The following is a 17625-nucleotide window of genomic DNA, read 5'->3' on the forward strand; positions in this document are numbered from 1 at the left end:
CAGTATAGAGATTTTGTGTTCCATTACCTGTTTGCTTTTCGTTTTCTGATAATTCTACCGCTTCTTTATCCATATTTCTATCTCCTGGTAACTCACAAGCTGATTGTTGTTCGTCAGTTGCTAAAATGTATGACGTTTGTGAAGATTCCGAAACCTGTTGCTCAATCGCACACTTTTCTACTTGATGGGTGAAGGGCGTTGGATCTCCACATTCTGTACCCTTAATAGTTTCTACTTCTGGTTCAGTACAGGGATTTTGTGTTCCATTATCTGTTACAGAGAATGCTATTGCTTGCTTATCCATACTACATTCTCCTTTTGACTCACTTATAGGTTCTTGTGTATCCGGTATGTGGGTATCAGGTGTTTCAGAGGATTCTTGAGTTTCTACTTCATTATCATGTTCATTCTTATGATCAATGTACGACATTTCGTTTGCATTTTGTGCATCTTTAGCACACTCTATTTGTGGTTCATTACAAGCTATTTGTTTTTCGATTTCTGATAATTCTCCCGCTTCTGTATCCATATTTTTATCTCCTGGTAACTCGCAGACTGATTGTTGTTCAACAGTTGCTAAAATATATGACATTTGTGAAGATTCCGAAACTTCTTTCTCAGTGGCACTCTTTTCTACTTGATGGGTGGTGGACGTTGGATTTTCACATTCTGTACCCATAACAGTTTCTACTTCTGGTTCAGTACAGGGTTTTTGTGTTCCATTATCTGTTACATAGAATTCTACCACTTGTGTATCCATAATATATTTTCCTGTTGACTCATTAATAGTTTCTTGTTTCTCCGGTTTGGGGGTATAAAGTGTTTCAGAGGACTCTTGAGTATCTACTTCATTATCATGTTCATTCTTATGATGAATGTACGACATTTCATTTGCACTTGGTGCATGATTAGAACAGCCTATTTCTGGTTCATTACATGCTATTTGCTTTTCGCTTTCTGATAATTCTACCGCTTCTTTATCCATATTTCTATCTCCTGGTAACTCACAAGCTGATTGTTGTTCCTCAGTTGCTAAAATGTATGACGTTTGTGAAGATTCCGAAACCTGTTTCTCAATCGCACATTTTTCTACCTGATGGGTGAAGGGCGTTGGATCTTCACATTCTGTACCCTTAACAGTTTCTACTTCTGGTTCAGTACAGGGTTTTTGTGTTCCATTATCTGTTACATAGAATTCTACCACTTGTGTATCCATAATATATTTTCCTGTTGACTCATTAATAGTTTCTTGTTTCTCCGGTTTGGGGGTATAAAGTGTTTCAGAGGACTCTTGAGTATCTACTTCATTATCATGTTCATTCTTATGATGAATGTACGATATTTTATTTTCACTTTGTGCATATTTAGCACACTCTATTTCTGGTTCATTACAAGCTATTTGTTTTTCGATTTCTGATAATTCTCCCGCTTCTGTATCCATATTTTTATATCCTGGTAACTCACAGACTGATTGTTGTTTCTCAGTTGCTAAAATGTGTAACGTTTGTGAAGATTCCGGAACTTCCTTCTCAATGGCACACTTTTCTACTTGATGGGTGGAGGGCGTTGGATTTTCACATTCTGTACCCATAACAGTTTCTACTTCTGGTTCACTACAGGGATTTTGTGTTCCATTATCTGTTACAGAGAATGCTATTGCTTGCTTATCCATAATACATTCTCCTGTTGACTCATTAATAGGTTCTTGTTTCTCCGGTATGGTGTTATAAGGTGTTTCAGAGGATTCTTGAGTTTCTACTTCATTATCATGTTCATTCTTATGATCAATGTACGATATTTTATTTTCACTTTGTGCATATTTAGCACAATCTACTTCTGGTTCATTACAAGCTATTTGTTTTTCGATTTCTGATAATTCTCCCGCTTCTGTATCCATATTTTTATATCCTGGTAACTCACAGACTGATTGTTGTTTCTCAGTTGCTAAAATGTGTAACGTTTGTGAAGATTCCGAAACCTCTTTCTCAGTGGCACACTTTTCTACTTGATGGGTGAAGGGCGTTGGATCTTCACATTCTGTACCCTTAACAGTTTCTACTTCTGGTTCAGTACAGGGATTTTGTGTTCCATTATCTGTTACAGAGAATGCTATTGCGTGCTTATCCATAATACATTCTCCTGTTGACTCACTAATAGGTTCTTGTTTCTCCGGTATGGTGTTATAAGGTGTTTCAGAGGATTCTTGAGTTTCTACTTCATTATCATGTTCATTCTTATGATCAATGTACGATATTTTATTTTCACTTTGTGCATATTTAGCACACTCTATTTCTGGTTCATTACAAGCTATTTGTTTTTCGATTTCTGATAATTCTCCCGCTTCTGTATCCATATTTTTATATCCTGGTAACTCGCAGACTGATTGTTGTTTATCAGTTGCTAAAATGTGTAACGTTTGTGAAGATTCCGAAACTTCTTTCTCAGTGGCACACTTTTCTACTTGATGGGTGGAGGGCGTTGGATTTTCACATTCTGTACCCATAAGAGTTTCTACTTCTGGTTCAGTACAGGGATTTTGTGTTCCATTATCTGTTACAGAGAATGCTATTGCTTGCTTATCCATAATACATTCTCCTGTTGACTCACTAATAGGTTCTTGTTTCTCCGGTATGGGGGTATAAGGTGTTTCAGAGGACTCTTGAGTATCTACTTCATTATCATGTTCATTCTTATGGTAAGTGCACGACATTTCGTTTGCATTTTGTGCATCTTTAGCACACTCTATTTCTGGTTCATTACAAGCTATTTGTTTTTCGATTTCTGATAATTCTCCCGCTTCTGTATCCATGTTTTTATCTCCTGGTAACTCACAGACTGATTGTTGTTTCTCAGTTGCTAAAATGTGTAACGTTTGTGAAGATTCCGAAACCTCTTTCTCAGTGGCACACTTTTCTACTTGATGGGTGGAGGGCGTTGGATTTTCACATTCTGTACCCATAACAGTTTCTACTTCTGGTTCAGTACAGGGATTTTGTGTTCCATTATCTGTTACAGAGAATGCTATTGCGTGCTTATCCATAATACATTCTCCTGTTGACTCACAAATAGGTTCTTGTTTATCCGGTATGGGGGTATCAGGTGTTTCAGAGGATTCTTGAGTTTCTACTTCATTATCATGTTCATTCTTATGATCAATGTATGATATTCCATTTTCACTTTGTGCATCTTTAACACACTCTATTTCTGGTTTATTACGTGCTATTTGTTTTTCGTTTTCTGATAATTCTCCCGCTTCTGTATCCATATTTTTATCTCCTGGTAACTCGCAGACTGATTGTTGTTTCTCAGTTGTTAAAATGTGTAACGTTTGTGAAGATTCCGAAACTTCCTTCTCAATGGCACACTTTTCTACTTGATGGGTGAAGGGCGTTGGACTTTCACATTCTGTACGCATAACAGTTTCTACTTCTGGTTCAGTACAGAGATCTTGTGTTCCATTATCTGTTACAGAGAATGCTATTGCTTGCTTATCCATAATACATTCTCCTGTTGACTCACTAATAGGTTCTTGTTTATCCGGTATGGGGGTATCAGGTGTTTCAGAGGATTCTTGAGTTTCTACTTCATTATCATGTTCATTCTTATGGTAAGTGTACGACATTTCGTTTGCATTTTGTGCATCTTTAGCACACTCTATTTCTGGTTCATTACAAGCTATTTGTTTTTCGATTTCTGATAATTCTCCCGCTTCTGTATCCATGTTTTTATCTCCTGGTAACTCACAGACTGATTGTTGTTTCTCAGTTGCTAAAATGTGTAACGTTTGTGAAGATTCCGAAACCTCTTTCTCAGTGGCACACTTTTCTACTTGATGGGTGGAGGGCGTTGGATTTTCACATTCTGTACCCATAACAGTTTCTACTTCTGGTTCAGTACAGGGATTTTGTGTTCCATTATCTGTTACAGAGAATGCTATTGCTTGCTTATCCATAATACATTCTCCTGTTGACTCACTAATAGGTTCTTGTTTATCCGGTATGGGGGTATCAGGTGTTTCAGAGGATTCTTGAGTTTCTACTTCATTATCATGTTCATTCTTATGGTAAGTGTACGACATTTCGTTTGCATTTTGTGCATCTTTAGCACACTCTATTTCTGGTTCATTACAAACTATTTGTTTTTCGATTTCTGATAATTCTCCCGCTTCTGTATCCATGTTTTTATCTCCTGGTAACTCGCAGACTGATTGTAGTTTATCAGTTGCTAAAATGTACGACGTTTGTGAAGATTCCGAAACTTCCTTCTCAATGGCACACTTTTCTACTTGATGGGTGGAGGGCGTTGGATTTTCACATTCTGTACGCATAACAGTTTCTACTTCTGGTTCAGTACAGAGATCTTGTGTTCCATTATCTGTTACAGAGAATGCTATTGCTTGCTTATCCATAATACATTCTCCTGTTGACTCACTAATAGGTTCTTGTTTATCCGGTATGGGGGTATCAGGTGTTTCAGAGGATTCTTGAGTTTCTACTTCATTATCATGTTCATTCTTCTGATCAATGTACGATATTTTATTTTCACTTTGTGCATATTTAGCACACTCTATTTCTGGTTCATTACAAGCTATTTGTTTTTCGATTTCTGATAATTCTCCCGCTTCTGTATCCATATTTTTATCTCCTGGTAACTCGCAGACTGATTGTTGTTCAACAGTTGCTAAAATGTACGACGTTTGTGAAGATTCCGAAACTTCCTTCTCAATGGCACACTTTTCTACTCGATGGGTGGAGGGCGTTGGACTTTCACATTCTGTACGCATAACAGTTTCTACTTCTGGTTCAGTACAGAGATCTTGTGTTCCATTATCTGTTACAGAGAATGCTATTGCTTCCTTATCCATAATACATTCTCCTGTTGACTCACTAATAGGTTCTTGTTTATCCGGTATGGGGGTATTAGGTGTTTCAGAGGATTCTTGAGTTTCTACTTCATTATCATGTTCATTCTTATGATCAATGTACGACATTTCGTTTGCATTTTGTGCATCTTTAGCACACCCTATTTCTGGTTCATTACATGCTACTTGTTTTTCGCTTTTTGATAATTCTACCGCTTCTGTATCCATATTTCTGTCTCCTTGTAACTCGCAGACTGATTGTTGTTTAACAGTTGCTAAAATATATGACATTTGTGAAGATTCCGAAACTTCTTTCTCAGTGGCACACTTTTCTACTTGATGGGTGGAGGGCGTTGGATTTTCACATTCTGTACCCATAACAGTTTCTACTTCTGGTTCAGTACAGGGGTTTTGTATTCCACTTTGTGCTACAGAGAATTCTACTACTTCTGTATTCATAATACATTCTCCTGTTGACGCACGAACAGGTTCTTGTTTATCCGGCATGGGGGTATCAGGTGTTTCAGAGGATTCTTGAGTTTCTACTTCATTATCATGTTCATTCTTATGATGAATGTACGACATTTCGTTTGCATTTTGTGCATCTTTAGCACACTCTATTTCTGGTTCATTACATGCTACTTGTTTTTCGATTTCTGATAATTCTACCGCTTCTGTATCCATATTTCTGTCTCCTTGTAACTCGCAGACTGATTGCTGTTTATCAGTTGCTGAAATGTGTAACGTTTGCGAAGATTCCGAAACTTCTTTCTCAGTAGCACACTTTTCTACTTGATGGGTGGAGGGCGTTGGATTTTCACATTCTGTACCCATAACAGTTTCTACTTCGGGTTCACTGCAGGGATTTTGTGTTCCATTGTCTTTTACAGACAATTCTACTACTTCTGTATTCACAATAGATTCTTCTGTTGACGCACGAATAGGTTCTTGTTTATCCGGTATGTGGGTATCAGGTGTTTCAGAGGATTCTTGAGTTTCTACTTCATTATCATGTTCATTCTTATGATGAATGTACGATATTTTATTTTCACTTTGTGCATATTTAGCACACTCTATTTCTGGTTCATTACAAGCTATTTGTTTTTCGATTTCTGATAATTCTCCCGCTTCTGTATCCATATTTTTATCTCCTGGTAACTCGCAGACTGATTGTTGTTTCTCTGTTGTTAAAATATGTAACGTTTGTGAAGATTCCGAAACTTCCTTCTCAATGGCACACTTTTCTACTTGATGGGTGGAGAGCGTTGGATTTTCACATTCTGTACCCATAACAGTTTCTACTTCGGGTTCACTGCAGGGATTTTGTGTTCCATTGTCTGTTACAGAGAATTCTACTACTTCTGTATTCATAATACGTTCTTCTGTTGAAGAACGAATAGGTTCTTGTTTATCCGGTATGGGGGTATCAGGTGTTTCAGAGGATTCTTGAGTTTTTACTTCATTATCATGTTCATTCTTCTGATCAATGTACGATATTTTATTTTCACTTTGTGCATATTTAGCACACTCTATTTCTGGTTCATTACAAGCTATTTGTTTTTCGATTTCTGATAATTCTCCCGCTTCTGTATCCATATTTTTATCTCCTGGTAACTCGCAGACTGATTGTTGTTTCTCTGTTGTTAAAATATGTAACGTTTGTGAAGATTCCGAAACTTCCTTCTCAATGGCACACTTTTCTACTTGATGGGTGGAGGGCGTTGGACTTTCACATTCTGTACGCATAACAGTTTCTACTTCTGGTTCACTGCAGAGATTTTGTGTTCCATTGTCTGTTACAGAGAATTCCACTACTTCTGTATTCATAATACATTCTCCTGTTGACGCACGAATAGGTTCTTGTTTATCCGGTATGGGGGTATCAGGTGTTTCAGAGGATTCTTGAGTTTCTACTTCATTATCATGTTCATTCTTATGATCAATGTACGATATTTTATTTTCACTTTGTGCATATTTAGCACACTCTATTTCTGGTTCATTACAAGCTATTTGTTTTTCGATTTCTGATAATTCTCCCGCTTCTGTATCCATATTTTTATCTCCTGGTAACTCGCAGACTGATTGTTGTTCAACAGTTGCTAAAATATATGACATTTGTGAAGATTCCGAAACTTCTTTCTCAGTGGCACTCTTTTCTACTTGATGGGTGGTGGACGTTGGATTTTCACATTCTGTACCCATAACAGTTTCTACTTCGGGTTCACTGCAGGGATTTTGTGTTCCATTGTCTGTTACAGAGAATTCCACTACTTCTGTATTCATAATACATTCTCCTGTTGACGCACGAATAGGTTCTTGTTTATCCGGTATGGGGGTATCAGGTGTTTCAGAGGATTCTTGAGTTTCTACTTCATTATCATGTTCATTCTTATGATCAATGTACGACATTTCGTTTGCATTTTGTGCATCTTTAGCACACCCTATTTCTGGTTCATTACATGCTACTTGTTTTTCGCTTTTTGATAATTCTACCGCTTCTGTATCCATATTTCTGTCTCCTTGTAACTCGCAGACTGATTGTTGTTTATCAGTTGCTAAAATGTGTAACGTTTGTGAAGATTCCGAAACTTCTTTCTCAGTGGCACACTTTTCTACTTGATGGGTGGAGGGCGTTGGATTTTCACATTCTGTACCCATAACAGTTTCTACTTCTGGTTCAGTACAGGGATTTTGTATTCTATTTTCTGTTACAGGCAATTCTACTACTTCTGTATTCATAATAGATTCTTCTGTTGACGCACGAATAGGTTCTTGTTTATCCGGCATGGGGGTATCAGGTGTTTCAGAGGATTCTTGAGTTTCTACTTCATTATCATGTTCATTCTTATGATCAATGTACGATATTTTATTTTCACTTTGTGCATCTTTAGCACACTCTATTTCTGGTTCATTACATGCTACTTGCTTTTCGCTTTTTGATAATTCTACCGCTTCTGTATCCATATTTCTGTCTCCTTGTAACTCGCAGACTGATTGTTGTTTTTCAGTTGCTAAAATGTGTAACGTTTGTGAAGATTCCGAAACTTCTTTCTCAGTGGCACACTTTTCTACTTGATGGGTGGAGGGCGTTGGATTTTCACATTCTGTACCCATAACAGTTTCTACTTCTGGTTCAGTACAGGGGTTTTGTATTCCACTTTGTGCTACAGAGAATTCTACTACTTCTGTATTCATAATACATTCTCCTGTTGACGCACGAACAGGTTCTTGTTTATCCGGCATGGGGGTATCAGGTGTTTCAGAGGATTCTTGAGTTTCTACTTCATTATCATGTTCATTCTTATGATGAATGTACGACATTTCGTTTGCATTTTGTGCATCTTTAGCACACTTTATTTCTGGTTCATTACATGCTACTTGCTTTTCGCTTTTTGATAATTCTACCGCTTCTGTATCCATATTTCTGTCTCCTTGTAACTCGCAGACTGATTGTTGTTTTTCAGTTGTTAAAATGTGTAACGTTTGCGAAGATTCCGAAACTTCTTTCTCAGTGGCACACTTTTCTACTTGATGGGTGGAGGGCGTTGGATTTTCACATTCTGTACCCATAACAGTTTCTACTTCTGGTTCAGTACAGGGATTTTGTATTCTATTTTCTGTTACAGACAATTCTACTACTTCTGTATTCATAATAGATTCTTCTGTTGACGCACGAATAGGTTCTTGTTTATCCGGCATGGGGGTATCAGGTGTTTCAGAAGATTCTTGAGTTTCTACTTCATTATCATGTTCATTCTTATGATGAATGTACGACATTTCGTTTGCATTTTGTGCATCTTTAGCACACTCTATTTCTGGTTCATTACAAGCTATTTGTTTTTCGATTTCTGATAATTCTCCCGCTTCTGTATCCATGTTTTTATCTCCTGGTAACTCGCAGACTGATTGTAGTTTATCAGTTGCTAAAATGTACGACGTTTGTGAAGATTCCGAAACTTCCTTCTCAATGGCACACTTTTCTACTCGATGGGTGGAGGGCGTTGGATTTTCACATTCTGTACGCATAACAGTTTCTACTTCTGGTTCAGTACAGGGTTTTTGTGTTCCATTATCTGTTACATAGAATTCTACCACTTGTGTATCCATAATACATTCTCCTGTTGACTCACTAATAGGTTCTTGTTTATCCGGTATGGGGGTATCAGGTGTTTCAGAGGATTCTTGAGTTTCTACTTCATTATCATGTTCATTCTTATGATCAATGTATGATATTCCATTTTCACTTTGTGCATCTTTAACACACTCTATTTCTGGTTTATTACGTGCTATTTGTTTTTCGTTTTCTGATAATTCTACCGCTTCTGTATCCATATTTCTGTCTCCTTTTAACTCGCAGACTGATTGTTGTTTATCAGTTGCTAAAATGTATGACGTTTGTGAAGATTCCGAAACTTCTATCTCAGTGGTACACTTTTCTACTTGATGGGTGGAGGGCGTTGGATTTTCACATTCTGTACTCATAACAGTTTCTACTTCTGGTTCAGTACAGGGATTTTGTATTCTATTTTCCGTTACAGACAATTCTACTAGTTCTGTATTCATAATAGATTCTTCTGTTGACGAACGAATAGGTTCCTGTTTATCCGGTATGTGGGTATCAGGTGATTCAGAGGATTCTTGAGTTTCTACTTCATTATCATGTTCATTCTTATGATCAATGTACGATATTTTATTTTCACTTTGTGCATATTTAGCACACTCTATTTCTGGTTCATTACAAGCTATTTGTTTTTCGATTTCTGATAATTCTCCCGCTTCTGTATCCATATTTTTATCTCCTGGTAACTCGCAGACTGATTGTAGTTTATCAGTTACTAAAATGTACAACGTTTGTGAAGATTCCGGAACTTCCTTCTCAATGGCACACTTTTCTACTTGATGGGTGGAGGGCGTTGGATTTTCACATTCTGTACCCATAACAGTTTCTACTTCTGGTTCACTACAGGGATTTTGTGTTCCATTATCTGTTACAGAGAATGCTATTGCTTGCTTATCCATAATACATTCTCCTGTTGACTCACTAATAGGTTCTTGTTTATCCGGTATGTGGGTATCAGGTGTTTCAGAGGATTCTTTTGTGTCTGCTTCGTTATTGCGTTCATCTGTGTACTCTATGTAGTGTTTTTCATTTTTATTTTTTGCATTTATATTACGCTCTATTTTTGGTTCATTACTTGTGTATTGGTTTTCGCTTTCATTTAATTTTACTGTATCTGTATCGATACTGTTATCTGCTGGTGTCTCGCTTTCAGGCTCATCTCTAGTTTCATTATAAGGTACTTGTTTCTCAAATTCAAAAGATTGAGTGGCTTCGGAAGACAATATACCTTTTGTTTCTTTAACAATACCGATAACAGCTTCAGTGCTGATTTTAGGTATCTCTTTTTCTAAAGAATAGATGGTTTCAAATGGTTCTTCATGAGAGCTACATCTTATGATTGGTTTTGAGGACAGTTGACTTTCCGCCTCTGAATGCAATAATATTACATTTGAAGGCTCTTCAATGGAATATGTCTTAAGTTCGGGGAGTTGTGTTATATTCGATCTATTAGAATCTTCGAACGAAGTTCTTTCCAACGACGATGGTAACAGTACTTTTGTTATATCCGGTGAATGTGTCTCTGCACAAATTTTATTCGCCAGCTCGTGTAAATCGTTTTCATCTGCTAAATTTGTGATTGCATTTGGAATCAATGGTGAATTCATATTTTCCTTAATATCTGATAATGGAACGCACTTCTCTGAGCAACTTTCGTTTATTTCTAACGAGTTTATAACTTTAGTTTCTTCTTCCTCATCTATGATATCAAGTGAGTGGTGGCTCAATTCAGGTATACGTAATTTTATTTCTGCCAAAGCTAAATCACTTAACTCTTTGATTGCATTCATTTCGAAGGGTGCTTGAATAGATGGTTGTTCTGAAGCAGGAACAGCCAACAACGGTGCTAAAGTAATTGCAGCGAGAATTTCAATAACGGATGTTCCTTGACAAATTGACCTAGTGTCGTGACTTAAACCGGGTTCTTCAAATATTTCGACTGAACTAAATCCTGTACAACTTTCGTCGACTTCAATGCTTTCAGTAGCTTGCAATGGAGCTGTAAACATAAACGACAAACTAGAGTCGCCAGACTAAGATCGTGCAAAGTATCTTTGAAAGATACCTCTGGAGAGGGTATATGATGCGATAATACCAAATGACATACTACATACTAGTATTACATGTATGCATATTGAAAAGTTGTTCCTTTGTTTAAGATAAATTTACTTCTAGCAATGTAAGTTATCATATTTTATGTATGTATGTAGAAATGCATACGAATGTGCAAGTGAATTGGTTAATACGGTAGGATTAAAAGCTATATTTGAGTTATCCTGCTTGCGTGAGTAAATAAAATTATTCTTACCTGATATTGGATTATTTTCCGATTCCTGCGCCGTATGAGCTTCATAACAACTCGTTGGCATCGATTTTGAACTAATTTTAAGTTCTAGGGGCGAATGATTTGCAACTTTTGAATTAAACGCTTCAGTTTTTAACGACTTTTCCACAATATGATCGTTTCTAGTTTCAATATAATTGGCTTCATTTGGTGAATGTGATGTATTTGATATCAAACTAGCTGTTTCAATCAATTCGTCTAAAATCACTTTTGTATTCTGACCACCAATTAGGTGTTTATTTACAATTCGATCATTATACGGATCAAGGCCTGCACATATTTGTACTGAATCATCCGTATCTGAATCAATTTCAGAGAGGTCACTAATTTCATCGGTAGTCTTATCCCCAATTTGAGCACGAACATCATCTTTAGGTGCAGGTACTAGCATACCTACACTGCCAGTTATGGAGGTAGTTAATGAAGGACGCTTCTTCCTAAAAAGCCAATTATCTTCCCAATTGCCTTCGACTAGAATACTCGAAGATACAGATGCCATGTCTACATAATTGGGAATATATTATGTAACTTTCATTTTGCAAATAGACAGTAACATTTACTTACCATCCTCCTCATAATCTGTCATTGGAGTTGACAAATCGGGTAGCGGTACTGTGTGAGAGGCTATGTAATCGTTTATTGTTGATTCGCGATCTAAATCTGAAATTTCATTTAATTAATTAAAAATACTTTAATTTGTACGTACTCGAATTGTTGCATTGTTGTTAATATTAATGCTCACCTTTGATGATCTGCAAAACACAATGGGTGTTAAATTAGCAATCGAGTAAAAACGAAGAATGTAAACATTTAACTCACTTTTGATGAATGCTGTGCATCTGTATAGTTGAAAGGACTTGTAGTCTCCAATGAACTTTCAGGTGAAATGCTTCTATCGTCCATATTAAAGTTGATGTCAATGTTGCATGAGCTTAGATCGGGTGTACTTTCCGATAATTTACGGATATACCCTTCATTGTCAGCGATCTGTAACGTAAAAATTTGAAACAAGTTATACAATTGCTAATCAGCTTTAATACATTCGGTAACCTGCCGAAAATTTTGCTACGTACGTCTACACATATCTCAGTGTTGTATTATTAATTAAATATCATAGGTTCGTAAGTATGCGTATATAGCGTAACTGTCATACGTGAGGTGCGGTTAAAAATTAACCACATTTATCCGAAATATTATAATTTTGCTTCCAATTAATAACTTAAAAGATTTATATGTACATATGTATTTATGTTAACATTAATCTTTATTACATACATTGGAATTCGTTTCCATTTGCCCCAGTACTCCTTATAAAAGTTTGTGTAAATTTGAAATTAAAATTCGCCCGTATCTTTATTTAATTAGTACACAGCCTGGTTTATTTCTGTAACTATTTATTTTGGTATTCGGTCCAACGTCTGCACAGTTGAGAAATTGTTGATGGACTAAACTATGGCTACTAGAACTAGCATCGGAATTCTAATGCAATATTTTAAGTGGTTTTCTTACAATTTCTATGGTTTTATCTAGCGGAAGGAAACCTTATAAGTATTCCATGAAGGAAATTAGTAAAATGTTCAAATATACACTTACATGAGGGCAGAAGCAAGCTGTTTTTGCGCAGAAAAGAAATATCGAACAACTTGAAAATTACCAACTGATAGTGCACTTGAAGTGGCGTGAACATAGAGTAGGTTCATATTGACTACTCCTGAATGGGTTCATCATCGGAACTCTTTAAATAATAATGTGTAAAGAACAGTAACTGCAAATCAAATACTTACTACACATCTAGTGCAGAATTGCTCTTGCTTACTATGTAATATAATTATATATTTGCACAATTTGGGTTTAGTGAAAAAATGATGTTCACGTTACCCATAGTGCACTGTGCAGTGAAAAGAGCCAGAAATATATATGTAAATATAGTTGCATTCAAAAAATTAGTAATAAATAGAGCTGGGAAGCCAAACATAAATTAAAAATGTATGTATATGTTAATATGTATGCAACGGGTGTTTCAATAAGAGTCATTACGTATGGAACTCGATTTCTTTTTCATGGCCACCAAGGGCACTCTTGCAGAAGTCCAGATGTTGAACCCATTTTTCAACGGGTTTCGACCATAAATCGACCAATACTGCTGCAATTTAAAGTTCGATATTCGTACGAAGTGCATCAATCGTCGCTGGCTTCTTACCATTGACCATAGACTTGACTTAGCCCCACAGGAAATATTCTAACGGCGTCAAATCGCACGACCAAGGTGGCCAATTGACTGGATCATTTCGTAAGATAACACGTTCACCAAACTTGGTTTTCAATAAATCTATTGTAATATTCGCTATGTGACTTGTGGCGCCGTCCTGTTGGAACCACATATGGTCCAAGTCAATATCATCCAATACGGGCCAAAAATATTCGGATATCATTGGGCGGTAGCGATTCCCATTCTCAGTAACGTGCCGGTCTTGATCGTCACGGAAGAAGTACGTCCCAATAACGCCGCCGGCCCATAAACCGCACCAAACCGTAATTTTTTCGGTATGCAATGGTGACTCATGGAGTACGTGTGGATTGCTGCCTGACTAATAATGCATATTTTGCTTACTGACGAAGCCATTCAGCCAGAAATGGGTCTCATCGTTGAAGATGATTTTTGGATGAAAATCCCGATCATTTTCAAGTTGTTGCTCAGATCGGACAGGACGATTACGACGACCATTAATTGAACGTAGCGCTCTTAAAGTTTGGGCTACTGACTCCGAATTTCGGTAGCAAATTTTAACAATTTCGACTCATTATTGGATCGTATATCTTTCCATGATGATATGGCAAATTTTACTGAAGAGAAATGTCAAAAGGGCGGGAAAAATATGGCGTCGTTTGCTGTCCTTATCGGTGTACTTTTGTAGCGTCCCTATTGAAAAATCCGTTACTTACATACTAGGTGAGTTAAAAAAATGCAGTAGCGCTTAAACGATTACTATACTCAGTTCATGTATTCAATATTTTTTATTTTTTCCCTTTCACTCTACTCTAACCAACGTTTTCTGATGATTTAGACTTTCTTTACTGATTATGACTGCTTACGTAGAGGGAAACTCGGGTCAGAAAAATATGTTTATATTTGTAATAATATCTTTAACCTTGATTCGTGCAATTTGGGAAAAATCTTACTTAAACATTATCATATCTTTTGAATTACTGCACTACTCACTTACGTACATATGTATAGAATACGGAATTTTTAACCCACCTTATTTAACACTGCCTTGGCTAGGAAGTCCTGATAGGCCTTTGGTTCAAAAGAATGTTCAGTACGATGACGATGAGAAAGTTGTGAACGACCATTTCCATACGTATTTGTATTGAGTTCTGGTTCAGATACGTTAACATTCGTCAGACCTGACGTTCCCAGCATTTCCGCTATTATTGATTCAACCATATTTCGAAGTCTTGCTTGTGAAATTTCGGAAAATTCACTGAGGATGTTCTCTTTGGTTTGGTTGTCATTCAAGCCCACGGGGTGTTGATGAATTACATGATTATTCAGGATGCCAGGAAGATCTGAAGTATGAAACATTCAGCGACTTAAATTTCGAATCAATATTTATCATCAGGTAAATAACAAATGATCGCGTCTTATGATTTAATTTAACAGTTACGATATTGATAGCGCGTGTTTTAATAATTTAAGACACATACATTTGTTCAAAACTTGTTTTCCTAACGTATTTTCGATACGATTACTTTACCTAGTTTCACTTCAATAATGTAGGCAATGTAAAAAACAGTTAGAGCAAAGACCACAAAGGCTCCTGTAATAACACCCAAAGTAAAGTCCATTATATTGTTCTTCTTCTCATGTGGACTGTCATACAATAATGGCGGGCACTGACGACGACGATTTAAATTTAAATTCACCTGTTCCTTTATATTGTCAATAGATGTTTTTGCAGTCGTATATCTGCATTGTGTTATACCATATAGCGTTGGAAAGGTGATATTTTAAGCTTCATTCCACCAAAAAAAGGAAATTCGGGGAAATTGAAAAAAAGTTGCAGCTGTTGAAATTGAGTGAAAATAATGAAGAAATTCGTTATATTTTGGAATTCTTGTATAAAAAAGGAAAGAATGCCACGAAAGCCACCAATGAAATTTGTAAAGTTTACGGAGACGATGCTGTATCAGTTCGTGGAGCACAACAATGGTTCGCTCGCTTCCGTTCGGGAAATTTTGATTTACACTGATGAAAGTTTTACACTGATGGAATAATGTCTTTAGCGAAAAAATGGCAAAAAGTGGTCGACCAAAATGGAACATATTTGTTTATTTATTTAATAGTATAAATATAAATAAATAAGTTGAAGTTTGATTAGAAATAACGAAAGGCTTCTACCCAATATTTATTCTATATCACAGTTTTAATTGCGAAAAGTATTATTAAATACATACATATGTACATGTGAGCATATACCTATGTATGTATGTATAACTAGTTTATGAACATTAAAGCCAAGCAACCACATTAGTACGAAATACACATTTAATCGAAATGGAGTATAGCAATTTCTTTTGAACGTAGCACAATTGCATTTAATGATCGAGAAACAAGTAAGGAAGTGCTTAGTTCGGAAGAAACCGTTTTATAATCTTGCATTTTATAATCTTGCAACATGCAAGAATCAAAGCTAAGGAAATAAGGTGTAAAACCAATCAAATAGAGCGCTAGGCCTTCTCTCAAATTTATCTATTTTAGGCACAAAGATACACTGTTCTGAGTAAAACACGCTCATTTGTTTTCATTGGGTAACTTTTTTGTCCGATGTATGAGGTACAAAGTCACCTGGAAGTTTGAAAACCTTTATATTAAGTATATGGGGGATTTACAGTTCTGTGTCTTAATTTGCGTTCACTTATGTCAACGCCTACTTCCCGTATAACGCAACTTTAAATCCCATTTAATTTTGTCACTTTCCAGTACACAAGTAAAGTTCCAGTTAATGTATCGGAATATATATCGGGTCCAAAAATTGTCAAAAGCGGACGATATTTGTTGGACCCCAGTGCGAATGGCCAACTTTTTATTGAAAATATCGGTCAATGTGGAAGATATATTATTGAAATTTTTCTGATAACAGTGTCAACCTATGTCAAAAATGGGTTGAATCGAGTAAATATTTCCATTAGCTCCCATCTACCTTATAGAAAGATTTTCCCATATATCGGCCAATATACATACTACTGTGATCAAATTGAAAGGTGAATTTGGTCCATTTCATCTACTTCAAAGTAATCTCCTCCCGCTACAATACACTTATGCCAACGAATTTTCCAGTCATCATAGCACTTAGAAAAATCCCCCGTCGTGATGGCTATCTTTGATTCAGCATTTATATCCTCAATTGAGTCAAAACGATGACCTCGGATTGCTCATGTGAATATGCTGAATAGCCAGAAGTTACACGAAGGTAAATCAGCGAATGCGGTGGTTGCGGCACGATATTAGTTGAAAATGTGACGAAATGATGTATGAGATGGTGCATTATCTCACTTCTTTGTTCAATAAATTCAGAGATAGTAAAAATCGAAGAATTCACTTTTAATGCCTCACAAAACGACGCGAATTTCAAATACTAATGAATTTTTTAACATGAAATTTAGCATAAATGACTAACAGTACTACTAACTTACAGAAAAAAATTACCGATTTGAAAAACACGCGAAGTATAAATTAAAAATTCACTTTCAATTTGATCACAGTATTAAAAACGTGTCACAGTTTAAGTCATATTCAATTATAACTAAAAGGTTATTTATTGAAATGTAAGTCTTAGAGAGAAAAACGAACTAAAAAATCTATAAAAATATATATTATATAAAGAATATTAAACCTCCCAAAAATTGGTACGTTCGGTCACCAATATATCTGAGGTTACGATGGCCAACGAATATTGACAGTGTAATTTGCTAAGCTTATAACTATTATGAATGCCTATTAATATGAAACATTTTCTATTAATATACATATGTATATATGTATACTCGTAAGTGGTGAATAACAAAGCAAAGCATGAGTGTGCAAGTGTTGTTCGGAGTTTCGACGTTCATATTTTACCAGCATCACAATTAAAGGGATTGCCCTTTGACTTTTATTTCAATGTATATAATTATTATAGCATAGGGTTTCAAATACAAAAATAGCTTAAAAAGCAATCCTCAATTGATTATTAAGAATACATCAAGACGCTCATTGTAATTCGGATGAGGAACTCAACTAAAAATCAGATAATGTGT

At 36.1% G+C, this 17625-nt stretch overlaps 1 protein-coding gene across 1 annotated transcript in view; it reads right to left on the minus strand.

Annotated features, from left to right (window-relative positions):
- Positions 1-4: 4 nt before the first annotated feature.
- The window catches only part of LOC105230684 (titin), a gene marked incomplete at its 3' end in the record, with an annotated part of 44866 nt that continues 27245 nt past the window's right edge, over positions 5-17625 (minus strand). The window contains 6 exon segments of the mRNA XM_049452769.1: positions 5-10980; positions 11290-11826; positions 11890-11985; positions 12068-12077; positions 12145-12312; positions 14585-14895. Of these exon segments, the coding sequence (XP_049308726.1) occupies positions 5-10980; positions 11290-11826; positions 11890-11985; positions 12068-12077; positions 12145-12312; positions 14585-14895 (12098 nt within the window).

The sequence above is a fragment of the Bactrocera dorsalis genome, chromosome 3 (genome assembly GCF_023373825.1).
Source record: "Bactrocera dorsalis isolate Fly_Bdor chromosome 3, ASM2337382v1, whole genome shotgun sequence".
Lineage (NCBI taxonomy): Eukaryota > Metazoa > Arthropoda > Insecta > Diptera > Tephritidae > Bactrocera > Bactrocera dorsalis.